Here is a 15,870-nt window from a genome sequence, read left to right as displayed (position 1 = left end):
GAGACTCTAACCGAGCCCTGGTCGAGCACCTACCAGCCAGCAGTGAACTCCACATGGGCATCAAAAAATCCAGTGATCTGGCCGGTGGCAGCTTTCCAGCCTTCAATACGAGCTCGGATGAGGCCTTCCCTCTTCTGGTTGCGCACCACCTTCACCAGCCCCGGGTATCGCTTATTGACATATTCTTCCAGCGGCGCCTTCAGTTCCTCTAGAGAAGAAGTGCCAGAGAACCCATTGAAAAGGTGCAACAGTTTTCACCTAAAATAAACCCACTTCACTGATGGATGTGAGCACAACTTACTGGAGCCACACATCTCTGAACATCACTAGGAGAGATATAACCACTCAGTCTCAATCAATCCTGATTTGTAAAAGACCGTCTGACGGTGTACTGACTACAACCCTTACAACAAAACTCACAGTTGCCAAAAACATTGATGTTGGACAACCAAGGAGCCCAAATGCCATCTTCAGGGGCAAAGGGCAACAAGAGGTCATCTAGATTGCTTTGCAATACCTGGGTACCACCCCACAGAGAGACAAAAATAGAAAGAACTCACCTGTGGATACCAAACACTAGTGGCTCTGAACTTCTGATGGAGATTTCAGCTGTATTGATTGCTAGAAATGCTGCAAAACCCATCTGAAGTAGCTTAAACTACATCAAACTGTGTATGAGCTTCACTATCCTCTTCATTCAGCTTCACTACTACAGTCTCAGCATTTGCTGCATGTTTTCCAAGCTTTGCCACTAGAAAAGCTGAAATTCCCCCTGCTTTTATGACGGGATGAAAGAGATTTTTGGCTTCATTCAGAAGATGCTCATACTACGTATCTTCTGCTCGTTGGAAACTGCAGATCGTTTAATTATGTTGTCTCAGCCTGTATGTGTGCGACAGCTGAGAACACAATGGATCTGTCAGCCTGCAGTCATTACCAGCACAGCATTTTTTGATAGAAGTATTGAGTATAAAAGACACACAGGACTTAGAACGTGGAAGCATATGAAAGGTTGCAATGAAGGGTCAGTACTAGTATGTTTTTTCAACAATTTGGAAAAGTGCTAGCACTCTGCCAGAAACCGTGGTCCTTTTACTTCCTGGTGCATCTGTTAAATGCATGAAGATATTCTGATGAGAAGTAAAAGCTAAGCCATACCATTGTGCACCAACACGGACTGTTAACACCATGAAAGCAGTTCCTGGGAATGTCTTTTATCCCTGTGAGATTTTAGTACAGCAGAAAATTAAGATATGGTTCACGACTCCGAAGTATAGTCTACCTCCCTTCACATGTACTCTCTCTCCAGAAAAAAAAAAAAGAAAATAAAAAGAAAGAAGTCACCATTAATATAACCCACATGGTAAAATACTTAAGACATGAGCACATGTGGGTCCCTACATGAAGGAAACACGGCAATGGAGCACAAAAGAGTAAACAGCAAGTTCCATCTGTGGGTCTCAACCCAAGGAATCAAAGGAAAAGGGATTATCTGTTGCCTTCCCTTCCACGCCTTCTTCCAAGCACATAAAATGTGCTTTCTTCAGACTGCCGTTCTGGGTTGGTTCCCCTTACATACCAATTTCCCAAAAGTCTCATTTGAATTTTATGCTGAAGTGGGAATAAAAAGAATAAAGCAAATGAGCCCCTTCCTCAATTCAAAGCATCTGCATCACATACATACATAACTCAGCAACTTCCATTTCATGCTGAGCCACTCAGAGGAAAACCAATATTTTATGGAGACAACAACTTTCCCGAATGGTTTTAAGGAGACACAGATTTTTTGACAGATGAAACCCCACAGGCACAGAGTGGCATCTCACGTGTTTTTGTCAGAAGGTAAGTCATTAATGCTGCAGACCACTGCGTTACAGGCTAGACTGAACAATTAAAACAACTTCCAAATTGGAGTTATCAACTCAGCTGAAGGAAAACAAGAAAAATCTTCATGGGAATTGTCTGAGCAGCTCGAAGGAGAGTATAGCTGCAGTGCAACAGGGGAGAATTGTAACATCATGTCTCAAAGGCAGTGAAGGGTGAAGCCGGAGAGATTCCTACGCCCACCACGTCGTGTAACAGGCAGCTTGTCAGAAACTCCCCAGGGAGCCACACACAGCCACGTCCTCCTCCTTCTGAAAGGATGCAGGAAGATAACGGGTGAAGGACCAATCTGCTGAGAGCATGAAGGCCAGTGCAGCACCGCCCTGCGCCTGCGAAACGGCAGGAGGTGACCATGGAGAGCTGGTGAAGGAGATGCTTGTGATTAGCATTATTCTAACCCACCACCCCATTCACCAGCAGAGGCCAGAGTGCCCCTCTCCTGCCTGCAACATGCTACGAGCATCCCTAATGGGCTGCTACCCACGTGGAGAAACACTCAAGAGACACGAAACCATTAACCAGGCGTGGGAAATGTGGTTCCAGACTCTTTCTTCACTAAGGGCTTCCCCTACAACCTTGCACAGATTTCCAGGCTCTACTCCCTCTACTCTACTCCCTGGCTCAGTCCACAGCACAGACCTTTTGGGTGAGAATTCACTTTTCTTATGTGCCTGTAGGAAAATAAAGAGGATGGCTGCACATTCATGGCAGCCTTTGCCAGCCTCTTGCCCTCCTGCAGCTGGTCTGCAGCCCTGCGGGAGGAGGACATGGTGCAGAGCGGCTGCCAAGCGCTCGTTTGGTATTACAACACAAGCTTGGCACTCAACTGGGTGTCCAGCCAGCAGGCACAGGGATGGGGTGGGCTTTGGATTTCATTTCTCAGCGCATCCAGAAGTGCAGGTGTGGAAAATGCAGTATTAGGTAACAGAATTGAAATGCCAGTCCCCAGGAATGCTCTGGAAAACTCCCACTCAATACCAAGGAGCCTCAGCCCAGGTCTCCCCTTGCCATTGAGTGGGAACTGAACATGGTTGTGTTGAAAAGCAGCAGTGGAAATCCCAGCACTGGCAGAGCTGCTCAGAACTCCCCAGTCCTGCAGACACTGATCCTGTGGGACCAGACGTGCTCAGCTCCCTCCACATTAACTCCAGCGGGCTGGAAATCATAAAATCATGGAATGGTTTGGGTTGGAAGGGACCTTGAGGATCAGCCAGTCCCACCCCCTGCCCTGGGCAGGGACACCTCCCACCAGACCAGGTTGCTCCAAGCCCCCTCCAACCTGGCCTTGAACCCCTCCAGGGATGGGGCAGCCACAGCTTCTCTGGGCAACCTGGGCCAGGCTCTCACCACCCTCACACCAAAGAAGTTCGTCCTCAGATCTCATCTCAATTTCCCCTCTTTCAGTGTCAAACCCTTTCCCCTCATCCTAGGGCTCCCCTCCCTGATCCAGAGTCCCTCCCCATCTCTCCTGGAGCCCCTTTAGGGACTGGAAGGTCTCCCCGGAGCCTTCTCTTCTCCAGGCTGAACCCCCCCAACTCTCTCAGCCTGTCCTCCCAGCAGAGGGGCTCCAGCCCTCCCAGCACCTCCATGGCCCTACTCACACACACTCACAACTCACTCACAAGTCTAATCTCAATCCAAGTCACTTGAAGCCATTCCTAATCTCACCCTGGGTTTTCCTTCCCCCAGCAGCCGCTGTGTGGAGTGCCACAGTGTGACAGAACACAACTCGTGGTGGCTCTGACACACGCTGTCACAGCGCGTGGCTCCAGGCGGAGGATGCAGAGAGCTGTTGCATTAAGGTCAGTAGCAGCAAAGCTTTTCGTCTGTCATATTAACTTAAGAAATGTTTCATCCCCGACTGCTGCGTCTTCGCAGCACGTCCCAGCGCTGTAATCGGAAGGTTGGGAGGTCTGGAGTAGTTTGCCAGGAATTAAATGACTTGCACTAATGGACAATAGCAGATACCCTCGCTTAAGGGAGTCAGTTTTCACACAAACTGGCAACCTGGCCTTTGGATCTGCTATTTTCAGGACTTCATGCAAATTACAGCAGAGGACAAAACATCTCGCCGTTTAGATCTAAACTTGCTGCCTCTGTCCTCACCTCTGCCTTGCACGGGGTCAGAGCGGCACTTCCGCTTGCTGGAAATGAGAATATCTATTAGATACTGAGCTGATGATAAATTTAGCATGATAACCAGCCCAGAGTTCATAACCTGAGCCTCTGGATGCAAAATAATGACAAAAAGTCAGGAGTCAAGATGGGAGCTCCCCAGCTCCCCTTCATCCTTCCTAATCAAAGGACCACAGGCTGAGACCATGCACGTGTGAGGTATCTCAGTGGGTGGATCTACACGGGCTACACAACCAGCAATTTGATCCAAACCAAGCACAGGGATGGAATCCAGCAACTCCTTTCTCCTCTGTATCCCATGGCACTCTTCCTCACGCACCCTTTGGGGAAGCCCATCCTTCAGAGCACGCCCACATCATTCTTAAATCATATGTATTAAGGATGCAATCAATATTTGCACATGGAGGTACCTGAGAATGTGTGGTCTTTGCCGTTGCATGAGCAACTTCCAGGGAAGAATTGCAGAGAGGAATTCTACTGAAAATGCCAGCGGGTTCAATTTCAGCCCTGCCTTTTGTTCTCTGTCCATCCGTATTGATCTTCACTGAAGGGCAAGTCCAAGGAACTAGAATCCAATAGACCTGTTGCTCTATTAAAAAACCCATCTGCCAGCTGCAATGACTTATGTTACCCATTGCAAAGTACTTTGTCACCTACATGAGCTTTCTGGGAAATAAGCCTGCCAGAGAAATCGAACCACCTGATGCCACTGAAAGTAACCCTGTCCCGGACATTAGCCCAGAAGCAACTGCAGGAACATCCACTGCTCAGCGCTCCACACCGCAAATCCTGTCCAAATCCCCCCAGATCCCGTTGAAGGCCCCAGAACTAAAGGTGGGAACTGCTTGCTGCCACACAAAGAAAGGAGCAAAGACTGACGGCAGGAGAGGAGCTCAAGGAAGTCCCAACAGCAGAAAATGTCTAACAGCAATGCCCAGGTGGTGGCAGGGAGCAGACTACACCTCCTCTACACCCCTAAAGAAAACAGCACTGTGTTTGCCAGGCTGAGCTGGGTGGGAAAAGTCTACAGAGCCCTGGGCTGTTATCAGAAACCTGAAGGCTGAAGGACACAGGAGTTGGGGCCAGGAGTGCTCCAGTGCCATGGGAGACACCAGTCCTACCTTGTCCCACGCTCTCACCCGCCTTGGACCCCAAAGCCATTGTGGCTGATTTTCTGTGACATGAACTCACAAAAGAAACTCCTTCAATGGGTAATAGATGAATATGAGAATTTTTGCAGTGAGACTCTGTGCCAGGTGAGTCTCTGAAGCTTTGTGCCTGCATATACTGAAGAGGACACTGTGAAAAGGAGAGCAGGAGCATGGGCTGATTCTCACAGAGGGGGACAGGCAAAGCTGGTCCCACTGGAGGGATGCATTCAGAGGGGCATTGGGTGCAAACCTCTGGTTTGTTTGGCCCAGCAAAAGCCAACGAGGGCCAAACCAAGCAGATTTGCTGCTCCCCTCCACACCTCGGAAGGGCCTGACAGCCCCGGACCCAAACAGCAGCGGGATGGCACCAGGTCAGCTGCAATCAAACGACCCATCCTTCGTTTGAGCAACTGGAGTAACGAGGCCCTCGGGTGGGAGCAGAGCCCAGGAGGAGCCGAGGTACAACTCAGCTTCTTGCCATCCTGCTAAAACCCTCCTCTAAACACAAACGTGGTGAAGGCAACCAGCCAGCTCCCGGGAGAGCACACACGAACCGCTCTCGTGGCTGTTGAAAGGAGTTGCAAAACAAGAACACAATATATCAAGCCACAGCTAATACATTACAGCGAGGTAAATTACAACCCATGGCATGTCCCCCCGAGTGCAGCCAGCTCCTTTAAGCAAGTCTCTTATCCAGAGGTTTGCTTTTACACCTAGAGGTTTGCTTTTCAAAGAGATATTATCCCAGATTAAAAACACCAAAAGATGGACAGCAAAAAACCCCCAAATATAAGCAGGTGATTATTAGGCAACAGAGTGAGTGGAAGTGTGCAGCTGCGAGATAACGCACCATCTCAGGGGCACGTTGCTGCATCCCTCCAACAACCCAGGAAACGTGTTATCACTCAGAAACACAACCTGTGCACTTGCTTTGTAATTACACCCCTGCAACAAACACAAACAAAAGCCACCTCCAAAAAAGTCTTTATGAAGTATAACGTGCTGCTCAAGGGAGAAGGATCTCCAACTACAACTCCCTGAGCTTCCTCCTTCAAGGAGGGATTTTTTTCCTCCCCGTGACAATACATTGGTATCTTTTATCCACTTACAACTCAGATATAACGAATCAGAATGACTTTGCTTATTAACTTTTAATCTCTCGTTGCACACTTTTATGCTGTGTGGTGTCGTACAAACCACGTTACAACAAAGCTGGGAGCCAGGAGTGTCTAATGAGTCTTCAGAAGCAGTTTGTTCCAGTCTGAAAACTACAAAACAGGGAGAGGTTTTGGTGCTGGCTGTGTAAGCAGCCCGTGCTTTACCTGAAGGGCCAGAAGCAGTTGGGGTGTGCAGGGTGGGTGGCTCTTGCCTCTGTGCCTGGGACTCGTTTCAAAACTTGAAGTTGACTTAGAAATCCCAGAGGGCCTTTTAGTATTTGGGTTGGGAACACGCTTTGTTCTTCAATTACCCAGACAAGCTGCGTTTCCTCTTCCCATCTGCGTCAAGTGCTCCCCGACAAAACCTACACAGAAGCACCCCCGTGTGCAGCCCCAAGCCGTGGACCTTCCTGAGCCTTCAGCAGCTTTCCCAGGAGCTGCTCCTGGTGCCCCACCAGGGTACAACACAACTACTGGTTTTGAGCCAACCTCTGGAGATCAACCTTCTTTCAGGTGTATGAGACTTGGCCCCCGAAGGGTTTCCCAGGTGACAGCAACAGCCACGTACCCATAGAAACCATCCCTCAAACACCCAAAGAACCTAAAGTAATTCCTTCTTCTTGTTCAATCACAACCAGCAAAGTCGCACCCGCACACCCCCATCCTCTGTTTGACACCAGTGCTTCATCCTCCAGGATTCATCTCTAAATCTCAGAGCTCATGAGACACTATTTTCCTGTAATTATTTTCCTGTAGGAACCAAATCTATATATTGCAATGACTTTGTTTGTAATATCCAAAGCATCAACTCTATGATGTTGCTATTGCTGCTCACAATTATTTCCTACCATTAGCAGGAACTATATGACAATGTTATTGCCATTAATAATTCTTTGCTGTCATTGAAGCTCCTTGATACTGCAGAGTGAACGCATGGGTCCCAGAGATACGTTCTGGTTTGTATCATTTCTTTTACATGAGAAAACTAGATTATTACACGCTTGGGAGGAGCTCTCCATAAACATCTGCCAAGTTACCTCATTATCTTCCTTCAAATCCTTCCTTAAAAATCTCATTTGTCACGATGCCTGCAAAGACTCAACAGCATAGTGCTGACATTGCTAACGAAACCCACCAGCTAACAGCATCACATCCTTCCCTACACCCACTCTCCTCGTTGACTTCCATGGCAGGGTTCCTGAGGACAGAGCCACCTCAGTGTTTGGGTGTTGTACAACCTCAGCACAACCCAGTCCCATCACTAGGGACCCTGATGCTGCCCATCCCCGTGCAATCCATGCATCCTCTTGCTGGGATGCCAAGCGCATGTTGCTTAGGCGTGCAGGGAGGATAGGGTTTTCCCACCTCCTGCAGACGATGTATGAATTTGTCCCTCACTTTGTGTCACCTCCCTGGCCAGGGGGGTGCCATAAAGCACTCCCCACACAGTCCAAGCAGCTCGCTCAGCCTGCAAGAACAGGCATAAAGAGGAAAACCAGAGCTGGAAGTGCCTGAGCTCGCTCCAAGCTTGGCCACCCATCGTGCTGCCCTGTCACCACCATGCCAGCGACCATCCCCACCACCAGACCCCACCAGACCCCACCAGACCCCACCAGCGCTGGCCCAGCCCAGCAGCAAACTGGGAGGGATGGTGGTGCCTTGCAATCTTGGTTGGTGGATAAAGAGGTTTCATTCTGCACCCTCGCTGCCAGCTGCAGTCTCAGCTTATCGAGGGACCTTGCAATCTTGGTTGGTGGATAAAGAGGTTTCATTCTGCACCCTCACTGCCAGCTGCAGTCTCAGCTTATCCAGGGAATGTGTGTGTGTGTGTGATGCTTTTTGAAAGGATCCATTTCATCGTCCCGTGCCTTTCAGCAGTGTCTCCAGAGCACTTGACTCAGAATTAGCCGCAGTCCTGCACACTGAGTGATGGGTGAAGGCCGCTTAGAAGCGTGTTTCTTTGTGCATGGCAGTGGGTAGAGAAGCTCCATGCTCTCTTTTAAAGCATGTTCTTCTCTTTTCACCCCATTGATATGGGAAAATTTGGAGAGGCAGCATTTCATTTCGGTATTTCAAACCCTCTAAGTCCTGAGCAATGCTAAATACTGCAGTGACAGATCACCTGCACTTTCTCCTCACCAGCCAAGCAGTTCCAGCTCTGAAATCCCCTGGTTTCACTGGTGCCCACCATCCTGGCTTCTGTGCTAGAGCTGCTGCGATTTCCATCAGCTGAGGAGCTGCCCTCCTGTTCCTTTTACTGGTAATTATAATTCATCAGCTTTCTATGGTGCTCATTACTGTGGTATTTGAGTGCCTATTTTTATAAGCTTGAATAGCTTGCTGTACACTATCTCATCTCACTGCAGACAGACGAGCAACCTCTCAGGCTCCCTCTGGAAATGAGCTCTTCACGTCCCGCACCCTCCCTGATCTTCCCTTCTGATGGCAGCATCCCCAGCACGTGTCTCTTATTTCTTTAAAATAATATTAAAAGCAGGCAGTACAAATAAAGAGGCCAGCAATCAAAGTAACTTAACCATTTGCAGTTCTTCGTGAAGATTTTAACTACCCTGATATTATCAGGGTATTAGATTTTAACTACCCTGATAATGACGTTACCCAACAGTATATTGGGCCAGCAATCAAAGTAACTTAACCATTTGCAGTTCTTCGTGAAGATTTTAACTACCCTGATATTATCAGGGTATTAGATTTTAACTACCCTGATAATGATGTTACCCAACTGTATATTGGAAAAAAAAAAAAAAAAATCTTGGAAGAATCCAAGTTTGAAAATGCTTCCAGATGAAACCACCTCCTGCAGCTCTGTGTTACCCAGAGGCAGACGGGAAGGTATCGCAACAGTGACTGAGAGCAGCTCGAACCAAACGACACATCCCCCTCCGCAGTCAGTCACGGCCCAACTCAAGCAAGGTGGGAGTTCTTCACTCACCCTTCTCGTATCAAAAATAGAATACGAGAGGAAGGAGGGTTTCTAAAGGGTCCCAGTCATTTATAAAGTCTGGGACTTTATTTTACAGACTGGAAAACTGAGGCGCACACAGAGAAAATGTCTCATTTAAGACCACTGCCAGGGGCCAAACCAGAAATAGCTCACTGGGCTCCAGGCTCTTGTCCCTTAACCCTGGGGTAAATACTCAGGGGGGTGTTTCTATAACAAAGTGTTATTATTAGAAGCGAGGACACACCTGAAACCAGAACTTTTGGATGCTACTATGAAGAGAAAGCTAAGATTGTTCTCTGGTTTCCTTTAGCCTTCAAGCTTTCAGCTACACTTTCAATCAATAGTTATCTCAGATTTTAACTTTGGTTCGATCCTGTTTCTTTTTTGCTACAGAAGCTGGAGAAAAACCATTGTGCCAGCCAGCAAACCTGCCACCGTGTCTCTCCTAGCAGTGTCACCGCTCCTAAAGTGTGACCCCTCAATGAGGTTTTAGGAAATTAAACTCCCTCTTGACATTTTGGAGATCCAAGCTCCCGGAGCTGCTAACCTTCATCACTGTTGTCATCCACGAGGATGATCTCCTTCAGGAGGTGAGCTGGCGTATGGTTCACCGCGCTGTGCACCGAGCGCAGGATCACGGAGAGCGCTTCGTTCACAAAGATGAAGATGATGGAGATCTGGGGCAGGTCCTTGCCGTATTTCAGCTCTTTGCACCTGCAGCACAAAGGGCAGAGAGGGAAAGACAGGGTTAGCAGAGCACTCGGCCCACACACATCACAGGACAACGGGTGACATCCCACGGCTCCGCACAGCCGGGGGTTACAGCCCCCTGGGGACTATCTCAGCAGCGCTGTCTCGGAAGAGAGAGTGGTGATGGAGTGTCCTCCAGGCCTGGACAGCATAAACCTGGAGCTCCCTCAACCAAGGTTGTGTTTGCATGTCTGTAGGCATGTAACTGAAAACATCCTCCCGAGAGAAAATGGCTTTACCATTTAAAGTGAAACTCCCCGACTCCCGAGAGAAAATGGCTTTACCATTTAAACTCCCCAGTTCCTGTTCTCTTTTAAGATTAATAGGTGCTCAGAAATTAGCTTTGCTCTTAAATGGCACTTGTGAATTTTCTTCCCATTTGCTTTGGAATGAAATGAATATGAAATGACCCTTGGTTAAATAGTCTTAATAGATGTTTTAGCTCCCTTTGCGGATACTTCCGAACACATCCCTGTCCCTGAAGGTACCCCAGCAGAGCACGGCCACGAACTGGTATCTTTGTGCTACGCAGCCAGGAGAGGTTGAAATCCTTGTGGCCATCTCTCTGGGTTTCAGGAATAATTGCTTAACTCGAGTTTTCTTGTGGCTGGGCATCTGCTTAGACATGTTTCTGCCCATCAGAAGTAGGAGGAGTTCCCAGGTCACCCACCAGCCACCTCCATCCCTGGCAAGTGACTGGTTCACGTTACCTCGACCTTGAGATGAAGGACACCTGTGGAGCAGAACCAGGGTGGCTCTTGGTGGAAGACGCCTCTCCAAGGAGCGCACATCGCTCCCCAAGAGGTACAGATGGTGGTGTAACACCACACTTTATCCTACCCAGAAACTTAATAAAAGTACTTGCAGAACGCAAACAGGCCATCTTCAACTACCTCAAACAATTTAATCAAACTCTCCAGCTTCCCCTACAGTAAGTGTGTGGGAGGGAAGAAGGAAACGAGCCTCCCCACTCCCTCGCCGCATTCATGACAGATTAGACACGCAACATTAGCCGTGTTCACAGAATTACAATGAGCGTTTTCCGAATCAAACCTGCCCAGATAAGCAAAGAAAGACGGGACGCACCAACGATGTCGCTGATAAGCAAAGAAAGACGGGACGCACCAACGCACCAACGATCAAGCTCACTGACTGCCCGACAAGGACCCTCTGTTTAATTGTGCTGTTCCTCAGGCAATGCCAGCGTTCCTTCTTCAGACTCCAACACGAGACTTGGGAGACAAAGATTTTAACAAAAATCACAGCTCTTTATGATTCCTCTTCAGTTAAACAAGTACGCTGGATAAAAACAAGGTTGTATTTCTTGATTTAACCATTGCCTGCCCTAAACCAAGCCACGCTCTCTACAAAAGGTAATGTGCCAAACACTGGAAAGGATCTTCCAGAGGGAAAGCCTCCACTTAAAATGAATGAACAATCGCGAGGGGGTAAAGTGACAATTGACCCCGAAATCCTGCCACAAAAGTCAAACTAAACTGACTCTGAGATTAAAAACCTGCTTTTGATATATGTCGATACCTGCTAAGCTGAAGAGAAGGTGGTCAGAGGAACAAGAGCGTTTCCTTTTAATCATCGCACACCTCCGGGCAGCCTTCCCCCGGGGCTCGCTTCGGGGGGATAAAGAGCTCAGCTCCTGATCAAAGAGGTTCGGAGGAAAATCCAGACCGAGTCCTTTGAGGTTCATCTCCTGCTCATTGGCATTCGCCCCACACCACCCTGATCCGGGCTCTCCTTCCCCCATGGCTGAGGACAGAGATATGGGGAGAAGAGATAAGGAATGGACACGCCGAACACCCGCGTTGTTCCCCGGCACAAAGCTGCAATTCTCTGGAGGCAGGCGGGGGGGAGGCAAAGGCTTTGCATAAACACCCTGCTCTCCGGTGGCTTTTGGTCACAACCACGCGAGCAGGGAAGGCAGCAATTTGAAACCAAATTAACCTCAAGTTTGTCAGCCCTCACACGGGCTCTCTGCAGTCGCTGGCGCGGAGGATGCTCTCCGCCCGCAGACACGTGTGGTCGGGCTCCACTGCCCTCGGTCAGTATTGACAGGCCGAGCTGTTAACAAATATTCCTGCCTGTGAGCAGGAAAACACCTGGTGCTTTGGGGCTCTCCTGCGGTCAGGGAGGGGAAAAAGAAAAAAATAAATTAAAAATAAATGCTTTGCCTCAAACATAATTAGAAGGACCAGTGGAGAACTTGTTAGAAACCACAGGAATAATGAGCACATGAGATGGAAGGTGGTGGGGGTTCACTTTAGGTTTGTTTATTTATTTATTTTTAATATTTTAAATACAAAAAGGATTGATCTCAACTTTGTGGTTCAGCCTTATCATTCAGACCATTCACAGGCGGAGGCACAGAGGTTTGACTGTTTTATGCCTGGAAACATTTGGGACAGCAGTTTAGGAAGGACTCACCGTCCTGCAGTGGAGGGAGACCCTGCTGGCTGCTGAGGACAGAGGGCAGGCAAGGCTGGTGGCTGCCCATCGCTCCAGCTCATGGAGCTCCATTCCCCAGCTCAACCCTCCCCAAAAGCACAGCACCTTCCCAGTCCTGCGGGGCTGCATTTTTCTTTTAACAGTGTAGAATCATGGAATTGTCAAGGTTGGAAGGGACCTTTCAGGTCATTGAGTCCAACCAGCAACGTAACACTGACAAAAACCACCATGAAACTACATCACTGAACCCATGTCTAAGATGGAAAGACACAAGGTGTGAAAGGGAGGAATAAACCCGTGCACCAGGACAGGTTGGGGTTGACCTGCTGGAGAGCAGCTCTGCAGAGAGACCTGGGAGTTCTGCCCATGAGCCAGCAATGTGCCCTTGTGGCCAAGAAGGCCAATGGTCTCCTAGGGTGCATCAAGACGAGTGTGGTGAGAAGGTCAAGGGAGGTCATCCTGCCCCTCTACTCTGCCCTAGGGAGGCTACATCTGAAGTCCTGTGTCCAGTTCTGGGCTCCCCAGCTCAAGAAGGACAGGGAACTACTGCAGTGTCCAGGCGGAGCCTACGAAGATTATGAGGGACTGGAGAATCTCTCTCCTGGGGAAAGGCTGATGGACCTGGGGCTGTTCAGCTGGAGAAGAGCAGACTGAGAGGGGATCTCATCGATGCTGAGCAATAGCTAAAGGGCGGGTGGCAAGAGGATGGGGCCAGAATATTCCCAGTGGTGCCTGGTGACAGGACAAGGGGCGATGGGCACAAACTGGAACACGGAAAATTCCATCTCAACACAAGGAAGAACTTCTTTACTGTGAGGGTGGCAGAGCCCTGGAAGAGGCTGCCCAAAGAGGGTATGGAGTCGCCTTCTCTGGAGACATTCAAACCCCCCCTGGACATGTTCCTGTGCAACCTGCTGTGGGTGACCCTGCTCTGGCAGGGGGTTGGAAGAGATGGTCTCGTCTCCAGAGGTTCCTTCCAACCCCCACCATTCTGTGATTCTGTGAAACCTCTGCTGCCTTCAGTGTTTCAAGCATAACATGGAGGAAGGGCACAGAAAAACCAGCACCAGCCCCAGGTCCCAGCAGGAGCGATGACAAGTGGCTTGGGGACAAGTGCCCAGCAACAAACAGGCTTTCAAACCCCACCTGAGACACATCGTCACCCTCTGCCCACAGCTATTGCCCCTCAGGTGAGAAAGCATTCATCTGTTGCCAGGCAGTACCTTCAAAATTCACATCCCAGGCCAAAATACTTCTAAATTCAGGATTCAAGTCTCACTAATTATCCAACAGAAGACACACGGGGCCAGAACTGGAGTCTGGCACAGCTGGAGTCCTCGGCTCAGTCTGTGGGCTGGTCTCTTTGGGGATTAGCAATTAATGAGATAAATGTGATATTCGAGAAGGTTCTCAGGGGAGCTGGAGGCTAAGCAGCACACGGGAGACAAGAAGCTCTGGGTATAAACCTGTTATTCTGAGATATATAATTTTTTTTCCAAGCTTTTCTACAACCTGAATTGACACCGAAGCAAATCCATTTCTTATGTAGGCTGGAAAACCTCCACAGCTCCTCATGTCTTCCACAGGGGAAAATCTCAGGTTTTATTTCTAACGCTCAGCTCACACCATATCTGCTCTGCCCACAAGCAAGTCTCGGTCTGATATGTTGGATTTCCAAGGGAAAATTTGAAAACATTTGAAAACTTCTACATTTAAATGAAATACAACAGAGAGACCACCATGACGCACTCCTGTGGGTGTCAGTGATTAGTCACCCACAGGGTTAAAAAACAGCACCTCATTTTAAATTGAAATTTCCTCAGGCAAAAGAAAGGGCAATAACTGGCCACCTACATCCCAAAATCCTTCCTTCTTACTGGAGAAAATTGACGGTGGCTCCAGCTGATCCTTCCCAATCCCCTCTGCGCTGGATGAGAAACACTCAACTGCCAAAGCACAGGACGCCCCTTGCCAACACCTGTGAACTAATTAGTGCAGGTTACACAACTACATTTTCCCCACTAAATCCCACTGTCTCCAGTTAAATGTAGGCTGGCACCTGCTTGCAGCATTTATTTAAAAAAAAAAAGCCTCATGAATCAATAGCAAAAAGAAACAGATACCTTACAGTTTTGTCTCTCATTTAGATCAATGGGATATCAGAGTAAGAGGCGGTTTATGTCCCATTAAATCATGCTTGACTACGTCCCATTAAATCACACTCAAAAAACTCTCTGTAAGTTTGGAGAGGCCAGAGAAAATCCCAAACGTACGGCACTGGCTTTAATTTAAGGAGCTCGCTGAGCTCTCAGTGAGAAGTGTCCCTTGTCCTTAAACGGGGGAGAAAGGGGTTTAACTCCACCCTTGGACAAGGCTCAGACACACGTTTTTTCACGTCAGGAACAGGCTGACGGACCAACCATGGACACTGGTCCCAGCATAACCCTCTGCCTGGCACATCCAAGGACCAGCTCCCCGTGTCCCCCCCTCCTGCCCCCCAGGGAACCAGGGATGCGGATGGGCACAGAGGCCATGGCAACACCGGGCTGTGGACAATGTCACTTTTCCTGGCTCCAAAATCTTTATTCTAGACAAAGCCCCAGTTTGCAATCAGGAAAACGTGTAATGAAACACACAGAATAAAATATATTTACGGAGGACATTTTTTACTGTGAATTCTTTGCCGTTACTGCTTTATGTAAGAAGCTATTCAGAAACAAATGAAGGATGAGAAGGGGAGAGTTGGGGGAAGGGGAAATATGTCTGAGTTTATGCTGAACAGCTTGGCATAGATCAGGCCATATTAATCACGTCAACCAATTTCAAAACGCACACACAAAAAATAAAAATAATCAAGTTTTGCTACCACGTATGCCTGTCTGCTGCAGGAGTCTGCTTCCGAATCCTCCGATCATTTGTTTTATGCTCACCACACGGCTGTAAATCTGCTCCTCAGCACATCGAGCCAGATTAGGATGTTTATTGGCTGTCTCAGTAACAGAAATGGGATGTCATATCATCTACTGCTTCGTGATCTCACGGCAGAAAAATAACCTGGAATCACCGCAAGCCTTCCTGGAGCTCAGAGAGGCCACGAAATGGCAAGTAACATTTAAAAAACACTTCTTCCTGCTCAGTGATTTAATGTGATCCCCTCTGTTACTTGATTAATACATAACAACTGGGGCACAAAGCTGTTTCCATCAACCACCCAGAATCACCAGCAACTGAGGGACAGGCTGGGATGGTTTCTGTACTTCCACCACCTGAGTACAAGCCATTCCCCAGCACTAATGAGCACCACTTATGAACAACAGGGACTTTTTCCCAGACAAAACAACCTCCCACTTGTCTGGCCCTTTAGCTC

General features: G+C 48.5%; 1 protein-coding gene across 1 annotated transcript in view; it reads right to left on the bottom strand.

The window, feature by feature from the left end:
• The window catches only part of WBSCR17 (Williams-Beuren syndrome chromosome region 17), a 239,382-nt gene that overhangs the window by 138,375 nt on the left and 85,137 nt on the right, over positions 1-15,870 (bottom strand). The window contains exons 3-4 of the mRNA XM_014953329.1: positions 9,841-10,007; positions 34-208 (exon numbers count right to left, since the gene is read on the bottom strand). Coding sequence (XP_014808815.1) covers positions 34-208; positions 9,841-10,007 — 342 coding nt within the window. The remainder of the gene's footprint in view (positions 1-33; positions 209-9,840; positions 10,008-15,870) is intronic.

Source organism: Calidris pugnax, unplaced genomic scaffold (assembly GCF_001431845.1).
Source record: "Calidris pugnax isolate Ruff unplaced genomic scaffold, ASM143184v1 scaffold133, whole genome shotgun sequence".
In the NCBI taxonomy this organism is placed as follows: domain Eukaryota; kingdom Metazoa; phylum Chordata; class Aves; order Charadriiformes; family Scolopacidae; genus Calidris; species Calidris pugnax.
Note: the sequence above shows the minus strand (reverse complement) of the source record. Positions and strands in the feature narration are given on the sequence as shown.